The sequence below is a fragment of the Salvelinus sp. IW2-2015 genome, linkage group LG3 (genome assembly GCF_002910315.2).
Source record: "Salvelinus sp. IW2-2015 linkage group LG3, ASM291031v2, whole genome shotgun sequence".
Classification (NCBI taxonomy): Eukaryota; Metazoa; Chordata; class Actinopteri; order Salmoniformes; family Salmonidae; genus Salvelinus; species Salvelinus sp. IW2-2015.
The window spans coordinates 4,007,792-4,022,784 of NC_036840.1; the positions used below are offsets into that span (position 1 = coordinate 4,007,792).

Sequence of the window (14,993 nt, forward strand, 5' to 3'; positions counted from 1 at the left end):
AGTTTATGGCTTTGCAATGCATTTACGATAATTGCAGGCAGAGGGGAAGAGCCGATAATCTGGTTTGAAATTTCTGCACAATTCATTTTTATTTTGTAGCAACAAAATGTATCACGTATTTTGGAAACTTAAGCAAATTATTTGTATTTGACATGTTTAATAAATTCAGTCATAATGTCAATTATTTGACCCATGAATTTAAATGTTGGCAGAATGTAATTCATGGCCCAAATATTTGACATTATGACTGAATTAATTACACGGTCTGTGAATTTTTTWAAATGTTAATTAAAAAAAAWATATATAACATTTTAGAAAATTCACAGACGTTTAATTAATTCAGTCATAATGTAAAATATTTGGGCCATGAATTACATTTTATATATATAAAAATATGGTCTATGACTGCAATATATTTCTGTCCAGAGGAGGTCACTGTACGAACACGTTTTTCAGAGGACGAAACAAAGCAACTGTGGATGAACTCTTTGGTTTCCAATTTACCCTCGCTTTAATGCCATTGGGGGAATCCCCATCGCGAGTTGTCCAAATGATTAGCCAATCATGGGAAGTTTGCAACGTAAGCCCCGCAGCCCTCGTTTTTAGTCGCCTTTGCGAACGTACAATTATGTTCACGCTGGATCCTAAAACTCCCCATAATTCTATTCGCGACGATTGTACGTCCGCTAACKAACTACGGGTGGCTGAAAAGTGAACACTTTGCGATGATTGTGTTTTCAGCCACCCGTAGCTTGTTAGAGGACGTACAATCGACGCGAATTGAATGATGGGGCGTTTCAGCCCCCAGAGTGGACAGGGTGCTGTCCAAACACTTAAGACACACCCTATCCCCTCAGCTGTCAAATTAAGTGGACACTTCGCGATGATTGTGGTAATTTGAGGGCTGAGGGGATAGGGTGTGTCTTAAGTGTTTGGACCGCACYACGTCCACTCTGGGGGCTGAAACGCCCCATCATTCAATTCGCGATGATTGTACACCTGCTAAATCATTCAAAACTTAAAATCCACATCAATATGGAGAAGTCAACGTACAAGTGTAAGTAAAAACGGATGTAAATAAGTTAGAAATTGTGCTAGTAATGCACAAACACGTATCATAAAAGTGTTTTTGTTAGCTTTTTGAAACTATCTAGAACATACAACTTTCCCTGACATCACACTTATACATAGTAATGTTCGATTTACCTGATATTATCGGATGTCTAGCATGCGTTGTCTTCTAGCCAATATATTAAATGCAGTCATAAATGACTGTAGCGCATATAAAGCACACACCACAGCTCCAGGTGGTTCCATGATGACTGAAAACAAACGTGGGACGAACTTGTGGCACATTTCCGTGTAACGGATGTGAAATGGCTAGCTAGTTAGCGGTGGTGAACGTGTAACGGATGTGAAATGGCTAGCTAGTTAGCGGGTACGCGCTAATAGCGTTTCAATCAGTTACGTCACTTGCTCTGAAACCTAGAAGTAGTGTTGCCCCTTGATCCGCAAGGGCCGCGGCTTTTGTGGAGCGATGGGTAACGACGCTTCGAGGGTGACTGCTGTTGATGTGTGCAGAAGGTCCCTGGTTCGCGCCCGTGTCGGGGCGAGGGGACGGTCTAAAGTTATACTGTTAAATTGATGCTGTTGACCCGGATCACTGGTTGCTGTGGAAAAGGAGGAGGTTGAAACGGGGTGAGTGTAACGGATGTGAGATGGCTAGCTAGTTAGCGGGTACGCYCTAATAGCGTTTCAATCAGTTACGTCACTTGCTCTGAAACCTAGAAGTAGTGTTGCTCCTTGCCCTGCAAGAGCCGCGGCTTTTGTGGAGCGATGGGTAACGACGCTTCGTGGGTGTCAGTTGTTGATGTGTGCAGTGGGTCCCTGGTTCGCGCCCGAGGTCGGGGCGAGGGGACGTTATACTGTTACACACGCTAGTAGCCTTTCAATCGGTTACGTCACTTGCTCTGAAATCTTGAAGTAGTGGTTCCCCTTGCTCTGCAAGGGCCTCGGCCTTTGTGGAGCGATGGGTAACGATGTGTGCGACCGTTGTTGATGTGTGCAGAAGGTCCCTGGTTCGCGAGGGGACGGTCTAAAGTTAAACTGTTACACGTGCAAGGGCGTTCCATTCATTCTTCCCTCGCTCTGTAAGTGTCAACTCATCATAAGAAGTTACTTTGAGGGAAGAGGGTGTGTCTTTTATGTGTTTGGAACGTAGAAGGGTTTCCCAAAATGATCAAGTTTATCCTTAGAACCTTTGTAGGAGCATCGTTAAATCTCCGAGCTGTTTCCCCAAACCGATTGCACTTGAAAACGCTCGTAATCTAACGCCTGGCACAGACCACATGTAGCAAAGGGTAACGTTAAGTGCATCCTTCGACCGCTTTTTCGGCCTAAAAATAGAATTACATGATTTCTCTCTCTCCGTGACCGCCGATAACTTCAAAACAAAGTTGACTACAAAATAAAAAGTTTCCAATGTTTTTGCAACTGATACAAACAGGCAACGTTAATTATAAAGATATGATTCAAATGAACAGTAGGTTATAGGCTAGTGGGGAGATGGATTTGCTGATCTCCAAGCCCCCAAAAATAAACTCCAATACTAACTAAACATTTCGAGATACTTACTCGAAATGTATAGAAAGTGGAACATGCATATAGGATATTTTAATTTGTAGCATTAGGTTAGCTAGCTAACATTGCCATTAAATCGCCTACAACCTGATCGGGGATTTCAGGTGGGGGTGGGGATTTTTAGATGGCCATGTTGCCGAGATCAGCACAGTTTGGCCGCCGGTGTTGTGCCGAAATCCCCCCCCGCGTGAACGCGCACACACTCAATTCTTCATTGCTGCGACTTGTTTGCTAGTTGAGATTTCTGCTCCACTCCGTTGTCAGTTTAGCATACATTTCAATGATCTTAGTAGCAGAAAGCATGTTTTATTTGTGTCCTTCAAGGCAGCTGTCAATGATCACGTTAGGCTGCGTTAATTTTTTAATTTTTTTATGGCGGTTTGATTGCGGGTGAGGCACTAGTAATGGGGGGGATTTCAGTAGGCAAGAAAATGGCCTTGCCGAAATCCCCCCTTCTAATTTCCTTAATTTTGTCACTAGAGTCAAATACTTTCTATAGAACAAACTTCGTCAGGATAGGCAACATACGTTAATAATTAATGTATGTGTGTTATATTAAACAGAGGGAATAAAATGTAGGCAAGCAATAAACATTTCAGATCAACTACTAGTTGTCACGCCCTGACCTTAGAGATCCTTTTTATGTCTCTATTTTGGTTTGGTCAGGGCGTYAGTTGGGGTGGGCATTCTATGTTTTGGTCTATGTTGTCCTTTTCTATGTGTTTGGCCTGGTATGGTTCCCAATCAGAGGCAGCTGTCAATCGTTGTCTCTGATTGAGAACCATACTTAGGTATCCTGTTCCCACCTGTGTTTGTGGGTAGTTGTTTCCTGTTTTTTCACCTTACAGGACTGTTTCGTGTCGTTCACTCGCTTTGTTTTTTTTTTTGTCATTCAGTGTTCAGTTTATTTGATTAAATTTACTATGAACACTTACCACGCTGCGTGTTGGTCCGATGATTCCTATTCCTCATCAGACGAAGAGGAGGAGCGTTACACTAGTGGAGAAGACACATTTTGGCAAAGAGATTTATTTATAGACCAATACACTTTGTATTGGTCTATAAATACGTTTGAACACACCTACTCATTCAAAAAAAAAAAAAAAAAATTTGGGGTGGACTATTTTCTATCTTGTAGAATAATAATGAAGACATCAAAACTATGAAATGACACATATGGAATCATGTAGTAACCCCCAAAAATTAAAAATATTTGTATTTGTTATATTTTTCAAAGTAGCCATCATTTGCCTTGACAGCTTTGCATACACTTGGCATTATCTCAACCAGCATCACCTGGAATGCTTTTTCAACAGTCTTGAAGGAGTTCCCATATATGCTGAGCACTTGTTGGCTGCTTTTCCTTCACTCTGCGGTCCAACTCATCCCAAACCATCTCAATTGGGTTGAGGTCGGGTGATTGTGGAGGACAGGTCATCTGAAGCAGCACTCCATCACTCTCCTTGGCCAAATAGCCCTTAAACAGCCTGGAGGTGTGTTGGGTCATTGTCCTGTCTAAAAACAAATGATAGTCCCACTAAGCGTAAACCAGATGAGATGGCGTATCACTGCAGAATGCTGTGTGCCTTGAATTCTAAATAAATCACTGACAGTGTCACCAGCAAAGCACCATCACACCTCCTCCATGCTTCACGGTGGGAACCAGATCATCCGTTCACCTACTCTGCGTCTCACAAAGACACGGTGGGTGGAACCAAAAATCTCAAATTTGGAATCATCAGACCAAAGAACAGATTTCCACTAGTCTAAACAACCAGGTTCAATGTGTGAGCCCCACATSGCACAAATAGAGCTCTTGGATTCATTTCCAGGAGTCTGGCTTGGACACCTTTTGTTTTTGCCTCATGTTGGCCCCGTTATCATTAGACTGTCCTCTGCAGTCCTCAAAAGGAATTTTTAGCTCCTCTAATCTTTTGAGAATCAGGGATGCCAAATGTTGGCCCTGGACTCCTCTGCCTCAAAACCCCATAAAATGTTCCTTTATGTGGGGCTCCTCCTTCAGTGACACAATTCTAATCACAACTGTTCAGTGTGGCTGACATCTGAGGTGCAATCTAGAATGATAGAGAAGGATTTTGCCAGCTTGATGTCACTCACCATTATTGAAATGACCTTGCTGCTCAACAAATCAATGAGTTCATTCTGTATTTGGTGGCCAAGGTAGCTGGTGTTGTGACTCGAGGTCCATTTTTGGACACGGTTAAGGTGCTCTTTCATGACTGGATCAAATTGTGCCTTCAGTTCAACCTCTGAGGAGATTTCCATTAGATGGAGAGTACAGTTGTTTCTGTGTGTCCCCTTAGTGCCAGATTTCTAACTGCCAGAGACTGCACAATATCAGTCAGACGTGTCAACACCTCTCTCCATCTTATCCTCTCAGGCTCCATCTTATCCTCTCAGGCTCCATCTTATCCTCTCAGGCTCCATCAGTTCCATCTCATGCTTATCAATTGTTTCCCCTTTTTTAATCCTCATTGCCAGTTCTTTCCATGTTTTCATGCAATTTTGGTCTTCTGGACTGCTYTCGTGTGAAGTCAGCAAAGAACTTGCATGTTTCCAGTCTGTCAGTCCTGAGTTTGCTAAATACATTTTCTTCTTAGAAAAGAGATTGCAGCAGAAGAGGCTGTTGTTTTTTTCAGAATACACCAACCAACTTCTAGGGATTTCTTTTCACCACTCACCAAGGTRTTCCTGAAATACTGGTGGGGGCAACTTTTTCCATCACTCTCATTCCTTGGGAAAACAAAGTTAGATGGTACCTCACTTGGTCCTCTGCAAACTAGTTGTTAGAATTCTGTCAGAACTGAAGGCCAGTAAGCAGGGTCTGTAGACAGTGGTTCAGTAGCAGTATCTGGTGGGGATGCTTCTACAGGCATTTCTGATGGAGAGCACATGGGCATTAGTTTACACARGTTATTCACAGCATTTATAGTGGTGGAACATCCCACATACATACCCAGTAATAATCAAATCATCATTGTTACCTACAATATGGAAACTTAAAACTTTGCAAAAGGGAAATGATTTATGTTTATGTTATGCAGGGATGCACACATAAACACATGTGCGTGTACCCATACACAAGTGTAGCACAAACACACCTGAAGAATCCTGCTGGGGAGAAGTGGAAGCAAATGGGTCTTCATCCTCAGGCTCAGACAACATTTGCGAGGACACCTGTGTGGCTGAGGAGGTAGATGGCTCCTCATCCTGGCCAGTGCCAGAGGGTGCTCCAAAATATTTCACAAGTGCCCCTGAATTTGCATTGAAATACAGTATTTGAGTCTGACACCCTAAATACATTTGTTGCACAATTAAATATACATGTCATTATGCACAATTTATCAAACTTTCAGAATAGGAACCAAATGAATCATACGACCTCCTTGGCTAATTCTAGACATAAGACACCCCAAAAGACTCAATATATCACAAAAAATGCATAATATAGATGTCTTTTAAGTTAGCCTACAACATTGGAAATTCCTCTTACTGAGCTCAGGACCTAGTCAATATAATCACAGAAAACCTTTATGATGTCACCTCAATGAACGTTAACTAAATCAATAATGTGCTAGTTAGGTTGTAGTCGTTTTGCTGCAGGCTACACACATCATCATGATAAAACTGTGTGAAATTATATCCAATATTATGTAAGCTAGTTGGACAGAAAACGGAATATTACTGCCCTATGTGTAATAGCATAGCAAGCAACATAGGCTAACAAACATAAGTGTTATACTAGCCTACTTCATTACATGCATAATATTATACTCATAAAGAGATGACATAGATGCATACCTTTTATCTTTTGTGCGTTTCTCCTCTTCTTTCCTAAACTGGGCACCTGATGGCTTAGACCTTTTCTTATCCATTTGTGTTGATTTGGCACTGGAGCGTCAATACATTACCCATCCCCCAACACTGTCAACCAAGAGTCAAGACGAAACCAGTTCACCTTGGTGGTGTGCAGACTGGTTTTATATTATTGTTAACCATTTRGCACAAACCAGAAAAAAATGCAACAATATGTCTGTGAAACTATATAGTCACATTACTATGAATAAATTATGGTTTATTTGGTAGCATTTCCTAGTGTGACTGATTTTTAATAATTGCATTAGTACTGTACAAAGTTAGAGGTGTGCTATTTGATAGATTCCCCGCTCCCCCTACCCCGGSCTTCCTGTGGGGAGACCTGAGGTCAACCTACCCACCCCATTTTTAGCCCAATAGGCCTGGCGAACTTGTTTTTGTGTGCAGATTAATATATTAGTTTGATTCAAATGTTTACATGCTTTGCAAGAAGAACGATTTCCCTTATAATCCTGTTTACATGGACACGTCTAAAATCAGGCTACCTGGTGGGACTTTGATAAATGCTAAAAATCATCTGCAATCAAAATAAAGATTATATCACAGCAACCCATGTTCTTTTTGGGAAGGTTATTTCATTCTGAGTTTGGACATCGTTTGAATGTGAAAACAATTTCTACGATGCATACTTTAAGTTTTTCAGAGCTGACTTCACTCGCGCAAAAGAGGTTAGCTGGTGCTGCTGGTGCTGCCACGTGCCGATCCAATACACTGCTGGAACTCCGATTTGAAGGTGTTTACATGTCCGACTAATTAGAACGATTGCTCAGAAATCTAGGCGTGTGCTTACTTCGATTATGATTTGCTGATTTAAGATAATCAGAGTAATGTGTTTACATGACTAATGATAAACTCGGCCTATTGCCATAATCAGTTTAACATTGAAGTGTTAGTCAGCATGTTATCATTCTCAGTATTTAGATAATAACGGGGCCTTCAAGGGAGAAAAATGTGTAGGTGTGGTTTCTTGTCCCATTCCGCCCCTGGACCCATGTTTAGGTCACTGATGTTGTAATCTTTCCTCTTGGTCTACATCTTAGGCTCGTTTCATTCTAATTTTGCTTATGCATAGGTCTAAACTGTGTTCCTTCCCCCCCCCCCCCCCCAGATTAGAAGGTTTACTTGAAGTTGTCGAACACGAGATCGCATGCCAATGAAGAATCAAACATATTTCTGGGTTCTGGTGGACCTCTTTCTCACGCTGACTCAGATTGGAGTTGGTGAGTGTAGGAGCGATGCAAAGCAAAGCCATAACATTTGTTCTCCACAATATCAAGAAGAGTCTGAGAATTTGCTCTCTTATGCATCCTGCTAATATTCCTTTAGGTATCAGAGTCATCTCTTACAATGGCCGCCCAACAGTGACCCAGGGACAACACGCAGACTTGACCTGTGAGCTCATAGAGACAGACGAGGAGCTCATCCAGATCTCATGGCAGAAGAGTACCAGGGGTTACCGTGCCAACCACAACTTCTTCCTCATCACCCCTAGCCATGGTCCATCACATGTCAAGGGGCAGGGGGACAGGGTGGGCTTCATTGGGAACACCACTGCGCTGGTGGGCTCTATCCGACTGGGGGATGTGTCCCTGACTGATGAGGGCGTCTACACTTGCATCTTCACTGTGTTCCCCAGTGGGCCATACAAGGCAGAGATCCACCTCAATGTCCAAAGTAAGAGGTTATTTATGATGTATTTCCCCAATGGAATGAATCGTTTGATACAATTTTGTTAAGGGTGTTCCTTTACCAGCTATCCAAGGGTTAGGTTTTAAAGTATAGAAAGACATACATTCATATTAAGTCAATGTGTTTATTGTGMTTTTTRCSCAATAGTTCCTCCTGTGATTTCGGTTGCTGTGGAGACTCCACCCGTGGTTGCTGAGGGGCAGGAGAGCATCTTGGCCACATGCACAGCGGCTAACGCCAAGCCCCCTGCAGATGTACGGTGGAGCACGGCCAGTGCAAGACAACCACTGAGTCTGACAACCTCAACCAACACTACACTGAACCCAGACGACACCGCCACGGTGAGGGTCCACCTGAAGGGAGAGCCCTCCAGGGTCATGCACCAACAGGAGGTTCAGTGCCTGGTGAACCACACCACTCTGAGCCAGCAGAAGGTCGTTCCCTACGAGATAGATATACACTGTGAGTATTCTCAATGACAACAGCCACAGTGTTTCTACTCCATATTAGACACAACAGTAACAGCACATAAATAATGTGGTGCAACTTTTTGCCTATTGTATAGATCCTCCAAATTCGGTCAAAATCATCCTTCATGAGAGCGCACCCCAGGCAKCAGCGTTTCAGTGTTTAGTAGACGCCAACCCCCCTCCAACAGAGTTCACATGGAAGAGGTCAGTTGTTCACAGTATTTCATTTCCCCCAACCCATTTTCTAAGGATCAGTGTCTACATCTATGTTTTGCTATGTGTCTACATTTGTCTTAGACTGAATAGATCAAATCTCAGTGAGACCAGGGGCTTGTTGGAGTTAATGAAGGTGGGCCCTGACTTCAGTGGTCTGTACAGCTGTGAGGTGTCCAACACATACGGAGCAGCATCTGGTTTCCTGTATGTGCATAAAGGTAATGACGTATGTAACTTAGCTGTCTTGACATTTAATTCATTTATTTGAAGCATACATTCTGCAGAACTTGAACGTACACAGACTGTACAAAACATTAGGAACACCTCCCTAATATTGAGTTGCACCCCCTTTTGCCCTCAGAACAGACTCAATTCGTCYGGGCAAGGACTCTACAAGGTGTCGAAAGCGTTCCACGCGGATGCTGGCCCATGTTGWCTCCAATGCTTCCCACAGTTGTGTCAAGTTGGCTGGATGTCCTTTGGGTGGTGGACCATTCTTWGCGCACATGGGAAACTGTTCAGCGTGAAAAACCCAGCAACGTTGCATTTCTTGACACACTCAAACCGGTGCGCCTGGCACCTACTACCGTATGCCGTTTTAAAGGCACTTACATATTTTGTGTTGCCCATTCACCCTCMGAATGGCAGACATACACAATCCATGTCCCAATTGTCTCAAGGCTTAAAAATCCATCTTTAACCTGTCTCCTTTCCTTCATCTACACTGATTTAAGTGGATTTAACAAGTGACATCAATAAGGGATCATAGCTTTCACCTGGTTAGTCTGTCATGGAAAGAGTAGGTGTTCCTGATTTTTTTGTACACTCAGTATATATTTCCAGCTCTGTTTTCAACACAGTTATGTTCCTTTATTGTTACTTATAATTTTTAAGAAAGGGTAGATTGTTGGAAAATGAAGGTTCTGTTTTTCCTATTTGCAGTTGATCAGCGCTCCATTGTACCAGTAACCTTGTGGGTTTTCTTCCTCATCCTCCTCCTCTTCCTTTGCGTTGTAACTGTATCTCTCTGGCTGTTATTTTCCAGAGGACCCCTGAGAGAGAGGTAACATTGTACAACCTCAGGACAAACTGTGTACACACACCTTTATTGACAAGTATATATCATTATATGCTGCTGCTTTGTCTAAAATTATATGTACAGTACCTTCAGAAAGTATTCTCTTGACTTGTTCCACATTTTGTTGTTACAGCCTGAATTTAAACTGGATTAAATGTAGATAAAAAAAGCAGAAATTGAATATCCCTTTGAGCTGGTTATTCCAACGTGCCATTGGAACACAGGAGTGATGGTTGCTGATAATGGCCCTCTGTACGCCTATGTGGATATTCCATAAAACATCAGCCGTTTCCAGCTACAATAGTCATTTACAACATGAACAATATCTATACTGTATTTCTGATCAATTTMACGTTATTTTAATGGACAAAACTTTTGAACGGAAGTGTATATTTAATCAATTTTGAATTCAGGCTGTAACACAAAAAGAAATGGAATAAGTAAAGGGGTATGAATACTTTKTGAAAGCACTATGTYTTCTTTGCAGAGCCATGGCACTGTTTTTTTGTAGTGGAGAGGCCATCCAAAACCCAGGAAGGGTAAGCCGTAAAGAACTGCAGGATTCTCCAGCTTGCGAGTCCGTTGAGGTTGAGAAACAGAAAGGCGCGGTTTGATAAGGATTGTGTTGATTAGATAACATGAGGCGTTTCTCGATGTTAAAAACAGGGCCATGTTTTTGTGCTCTTGCCTTTTTTATGTTTACATGTTCTAACTAGCATCTAAACGGTTTAGAAGTRCACAGCACACTACTGTACTCAAGTGTGAAGATGATTTCTATGGGGATTTCTACGTTTTTGTTATGGTCTTAACTGTTTATGTAAAAATGTTCCGACACAGTTTAGTTAGAGTCGTAATGGTAAAACTGTACCTCGACATACGAGATTGTATTAGGCGTAAGAGTATACAGCATTAATCATTTGAATTATAAAAATTCATCAAGCAAGTTTAAATTTCACTGTATTTGTGTAGACCTATTATGTCATACAGTATTGTGTTGGAATGTAGCAGTTACTTTTGTATAAAATAGCTACATGGTTTGACCATTTGAGGGCACCGTTTCCTTCATTCCTAGTGCAAAGGATTTTTTTAGGTTGACCTGTGTGTATAGTATACTATATTCTGTATGTGCCTGTGGCAACATTACAGGCTTAGGTCTGACAGATCTATGCAACTATCTTAAATGGGATCTATTTAAAACACAAGCTCAAAAAGCACTTTTTTCATCTCAAAATATCATTTAGTTAGAGGCTAACAAAGAACTACTCTGGAATGCCTTACAAAAGAGATGATAATAATCTGTTTTAAAGACCGGTAAGCTCCTAATTTTAACAGAAATAATACTGTAACACAACTAAACAATACTGTAAGTTAAAATACACATTTCACTAGTGTTAATACTAAAGAGAGGGGAGGCAGTAGTGTGGCTATTTATAGTCTAGTCCTGGTCAATTGTGCTTCTCCTTGCTCCTATTGATAGACACAGTTGTCCCTTGCCATCAGTGACCAAAAGGCTTCATTTTAAACCAGACCACCACCTGCTACTCATAATTGACCAATCAGCAGGGTTGAAGTTTAGTAATTGTTTTCTTTGGGATGGAGGGTTCRTCTTTTGTTCACTYAAATTTGTCAATTGGAAAATAGTTKGYTATGGAGGACTGGGGGCGTTCCCCTAGAAATTGAATAGCTTTAGTCCATAAATGTTTGAAATGTTCTCTCAACCRATTTAACCTGACATCTGTGTTGCACAGGATGCTTGTTCTGATGCTATTACTATTTTAATATGAGGCTCCGTACTGGCCTTAATAATACTGTGATCTTAGTTGTGGGTACTGGCTGGCAATCTTCAGGGGTGAGTCTTAGGCTGTGGAGTGCAGGGACACTTTCAAAATCCTTCTATTCTCTGTCCCCAAATCCTAGCCCTTAGTCCAAGGCCTGTGCTCTGCCATTTTGCTGTCGCCTTGTGAGGAAAAGGCTACGTATTCACTAAGAGGATCAATCTTCATCAATCTTCCACGGGACAGTAGTTTATTGGAATTCTCTGTGTTCATAGGGGACACCCGTGGACAACGCGCAGCACCTGTCTATCCCTGTCAATTATCCCATACTAAAACCACATTTGTGCTTTTGCTCTCCTAACTCAAGGGCTGGGTATTTAAGTGCTGAACACTATGTATTCTATTGTTGCCGTCAGTGCCCGAGAAGTAAACATTAAAAAAGCAATCCGCTCGACCCTGAAAGCTGGAGTCTTCCATTGCAAGAATGTTTTAATTACATTCCGAAGTGGAGACGAGGCAGTGTTCAGAAATTGTTCTTGTTGGAAGTTGTATTTTTAGGGCCCGTCTTTCCTTGACGGGTGTTTTTTGTCAGCACTCAAGGATGATCAGTTGAAAGCTTGTGCTCAAATAGGATTTACTATGGTAGGGTAGTCTTTGGCTGGCAAACTGGAAGAGGTTTTATTTTTTTTCAGAGTGCAACATGAAAATGGAAAAGTGGTCAAGCATTTCTTCATAGTTTCTTTGTTATTTATTAAAATGTATTTTAAGGGCAAATTGATGTACAAAGACAGAGATCCTAATTTGAGGTGTCAATTAGCAAAGTGAACATATTTAAAGTAGTTGTAGGAAGGACAACTATTGAAAAGATTATACACGGCTTTGATGTTCTTGCAAAGGGTACTTTATATATTGTAATGACATGCTTTGCTCTTGGATGTGCTCACCGGTAAGCTCTGTAAGTCACAGTGGAAAAACAATGCTCTAGATGAATGTACTTCAGTCAAGATGAGGTGGTTATGACGTGATGGCATAAGCGAGAGACCGCAGTTACGTTGTCTGGTGTTCACATTCTAACAATGAAGTGCTACTTTAACTGGCAGCAAGCCTTTGGTCTATCTATCAATGGTCTATCTTTGGTGCATGACCCATATATGTGCTTGATATATCACTCTGTATGTGGAATATAAGAGACCATTCATTATATAGTTATTGATATATATAGACCGTTCATTATATATTTATTGATATAGTGACCATTAAACTATTACTCTTCATTCTTCTAAACTGAAATTAGGAAACTTCATCCCTTTGATTATTTGACCACTATGACTTTTTTTTTACAGGTGTACTTACCATAAACTCTGTCTCTATTTTCTCCCTCTTGATGACCAAGTGTATAAATAACCCCAGAGTATATGAGTAAGAACTTCAATTGATACCTACAACAATCATGCTGTGATCGTGATGCATACAGTCGATTGTGGGCTTGAAGGAGAGCACAGGTTTGAGTGGCACCTGAGTGCATCTGTTGTGCGTCTGAAATAGGGCACTCCCGATTGTCTTTAGAAAGGAATGATGGGGAGAGACTGGGGTCGGGGTTCAGGGAAGGGGGCAGACTTGTTGAAGAAGAAAATAGACTCCATTCCATCTGTCTGAACATTTCTGCTAGACAGTGGGGTTTGGACACATGATCAGGGTAAAGCTTTAAAAGAGCCCAAGCAACCACACCCAAAAGTTCACTTCACTTCCCCTCTTGATTGTTGGGACACAAGTTGGTCTCTGTGTGTGTATTGTGTGTGTGTCTCCGCTGGTCTTTCTTCTTTGACTTCTTGACCGTCTCAGAGGCAGGCTTAACATCATGTCTGACACAGAGGATATTGTGGAGGAATACGAGGAGGATGAGGAGGTGAATGAGGAGGAAGAAGTAGAGGAGGCACCTGAGGTGGAAGAGGAGGCTGAAGAAGAGCAGGAGGAGGATGAGGAAGATAAGGAGGATGAGATAGATGAGGAGGAGAGGGAACACATTGAGGGGAGCGAGGGGGAGACCAAGCCACGGACCAAGTACATTACCAACATCGCTCCTCCCAAGCTACCCGACGGCGAGAAGTTAGACTTTGATGACCTCCACCGCAAGAGGCTGGAGAAGGACTTCAATGACCTGCAGAGCCTGATCGAGATGCACTTCTCCAGCCGCCAGAAAGAGGAGGAGGAGCTGGTGGCCCTCCGCAACCGCATCGAGCGCCGCCGTGCCGACCGTGCCGAGCAGCAGCGTGTGCGCGCCGAGCAGAACATTGAGCGCCAGGCCCGTCTTGCTGAGGAGCGGACCCGCCGGGAAGAGGAGGCCAAGCTCCGRGCCGAGGAGGATGCCAGGAAGAAGAACGTCTTCTCCAACAAGGCGTTCGGCGGCTACATACAGAAGGGGGACGTGAAGAAGGGCAAGAAGCTGACGGGGCGCGAGAAGAAGACCAAGGCTCTGTTGGAACGCCGCAAGCCCCTCAACATCGACCACCTCAACCAAGAGAGGTTGGCAGAGAAGTCCCGCGAGCTCTGGCWGTGGCTGCGCCAGCTGCACGCTGAGAAGTTTGACCTGGCCGAGAAGCTGAAGAGGCAGAAGTACGACGTGAACGTGCTGCGGAACGGCATCAGCGACCACCAGAGGGGCTCCAAGGTGGCCAAGGCGACCCGTGGGGCGAAGAAGTTACGTTAGTCCCACAGCAACAACCCCAACATGATCAGATTAGCCTAGTTGTCTTAGAATCATTTTAGGTACAACCACCTGCTTCTCTTTATCATATTTCCTGAGGATTGGGTTTAGGCCTGCTTGTTTATTTGTTTTGTTTGTTTGTTTGCGGGTTTCTACACTATACTGTTAGCTAAGCAGGTCTATAACTGATCAGCCTACATAATGTATTTACAGGTTTTGCACAGGCTGTCATTTTCTTTGGTGACTGTAGTTGTCTGATGTAAACATTTTAATATGCTTCGAGTTATATGGTTACTGATATCGTACTCACAGATCAAGCTAATTGTTTGAATGCTGTTAATACAGTTTTGATTGATCATTCTAATAAAATGTGTGAATGTTGGGTGCAGTTTTGGTCGTTATTATACCTAAGCAGTCTTTGTAGTTGGTTAGTTAAATTCCTCTCTTTCTACTGTGAGGGTTACTGAAACAGTCAAATGCAAGCTATCTCGCCAAAGGATAATGTACTACATTGCAAGATGTTT

The 14,993-nt window shown here is 42.5% G+C and overlaps 1 protein-coding gene and 1 pseudogene across 3 annotated transcripts; both read left to right on the forward strand.

Moving 5' to 3' along the window:
- Positions 1-914: 914 nt before the first annotated feature.
- Positions 915-10,992, forward strand: LOC111980961 (nectin-1-like). 3 transcript variants are annotated; one of them, XM_024012052.1, is made up of 8 exons: positions 915-1,057; positions 7,646-7,757; positions 7,864-8,211; positions 8,374-8,688; positions 8,792-8,900; positions 8,994-9,130; positions 9,855-9,975; positions 10,478-10,992. In XM_024012052.1, exons 2-8 carry the CDS (start codon positions 7,685-7,687, stop codon positions 10,602-10,604), a joined length of 1,230 nt encoding a protein of 409 aa, XP_023867820.1. In that variant the 5' UTR covers positions 915-1,057; positions 7,646-7,684; the 3' UTR covers positions 10,605-10,992. The 3 variants fall into 3 exon arrangements, with proteins under 3 accessions (XP_023867820.1, XP_023867828.1, XP_070290064.1); XM_070433963.1 differs by lacking the exon at positions 915-1,057 and adding an exon at positions 1,468-1,698; XM_024012060.1 differs by lacking the exon at positions 7,646-7,757.
- A 2,500-nt stretch (positions 10,993-13,492) lies between these two features.
- On the forward strand, positions 13,493-14,850 carry LOC111980973 (troponin T, cardiac muscle isoforms pseudogene; annotated as a pseudogene).
- The last annotated feature ends 143 nt before the right edge of the window (positions 14,851-14,993 follow it).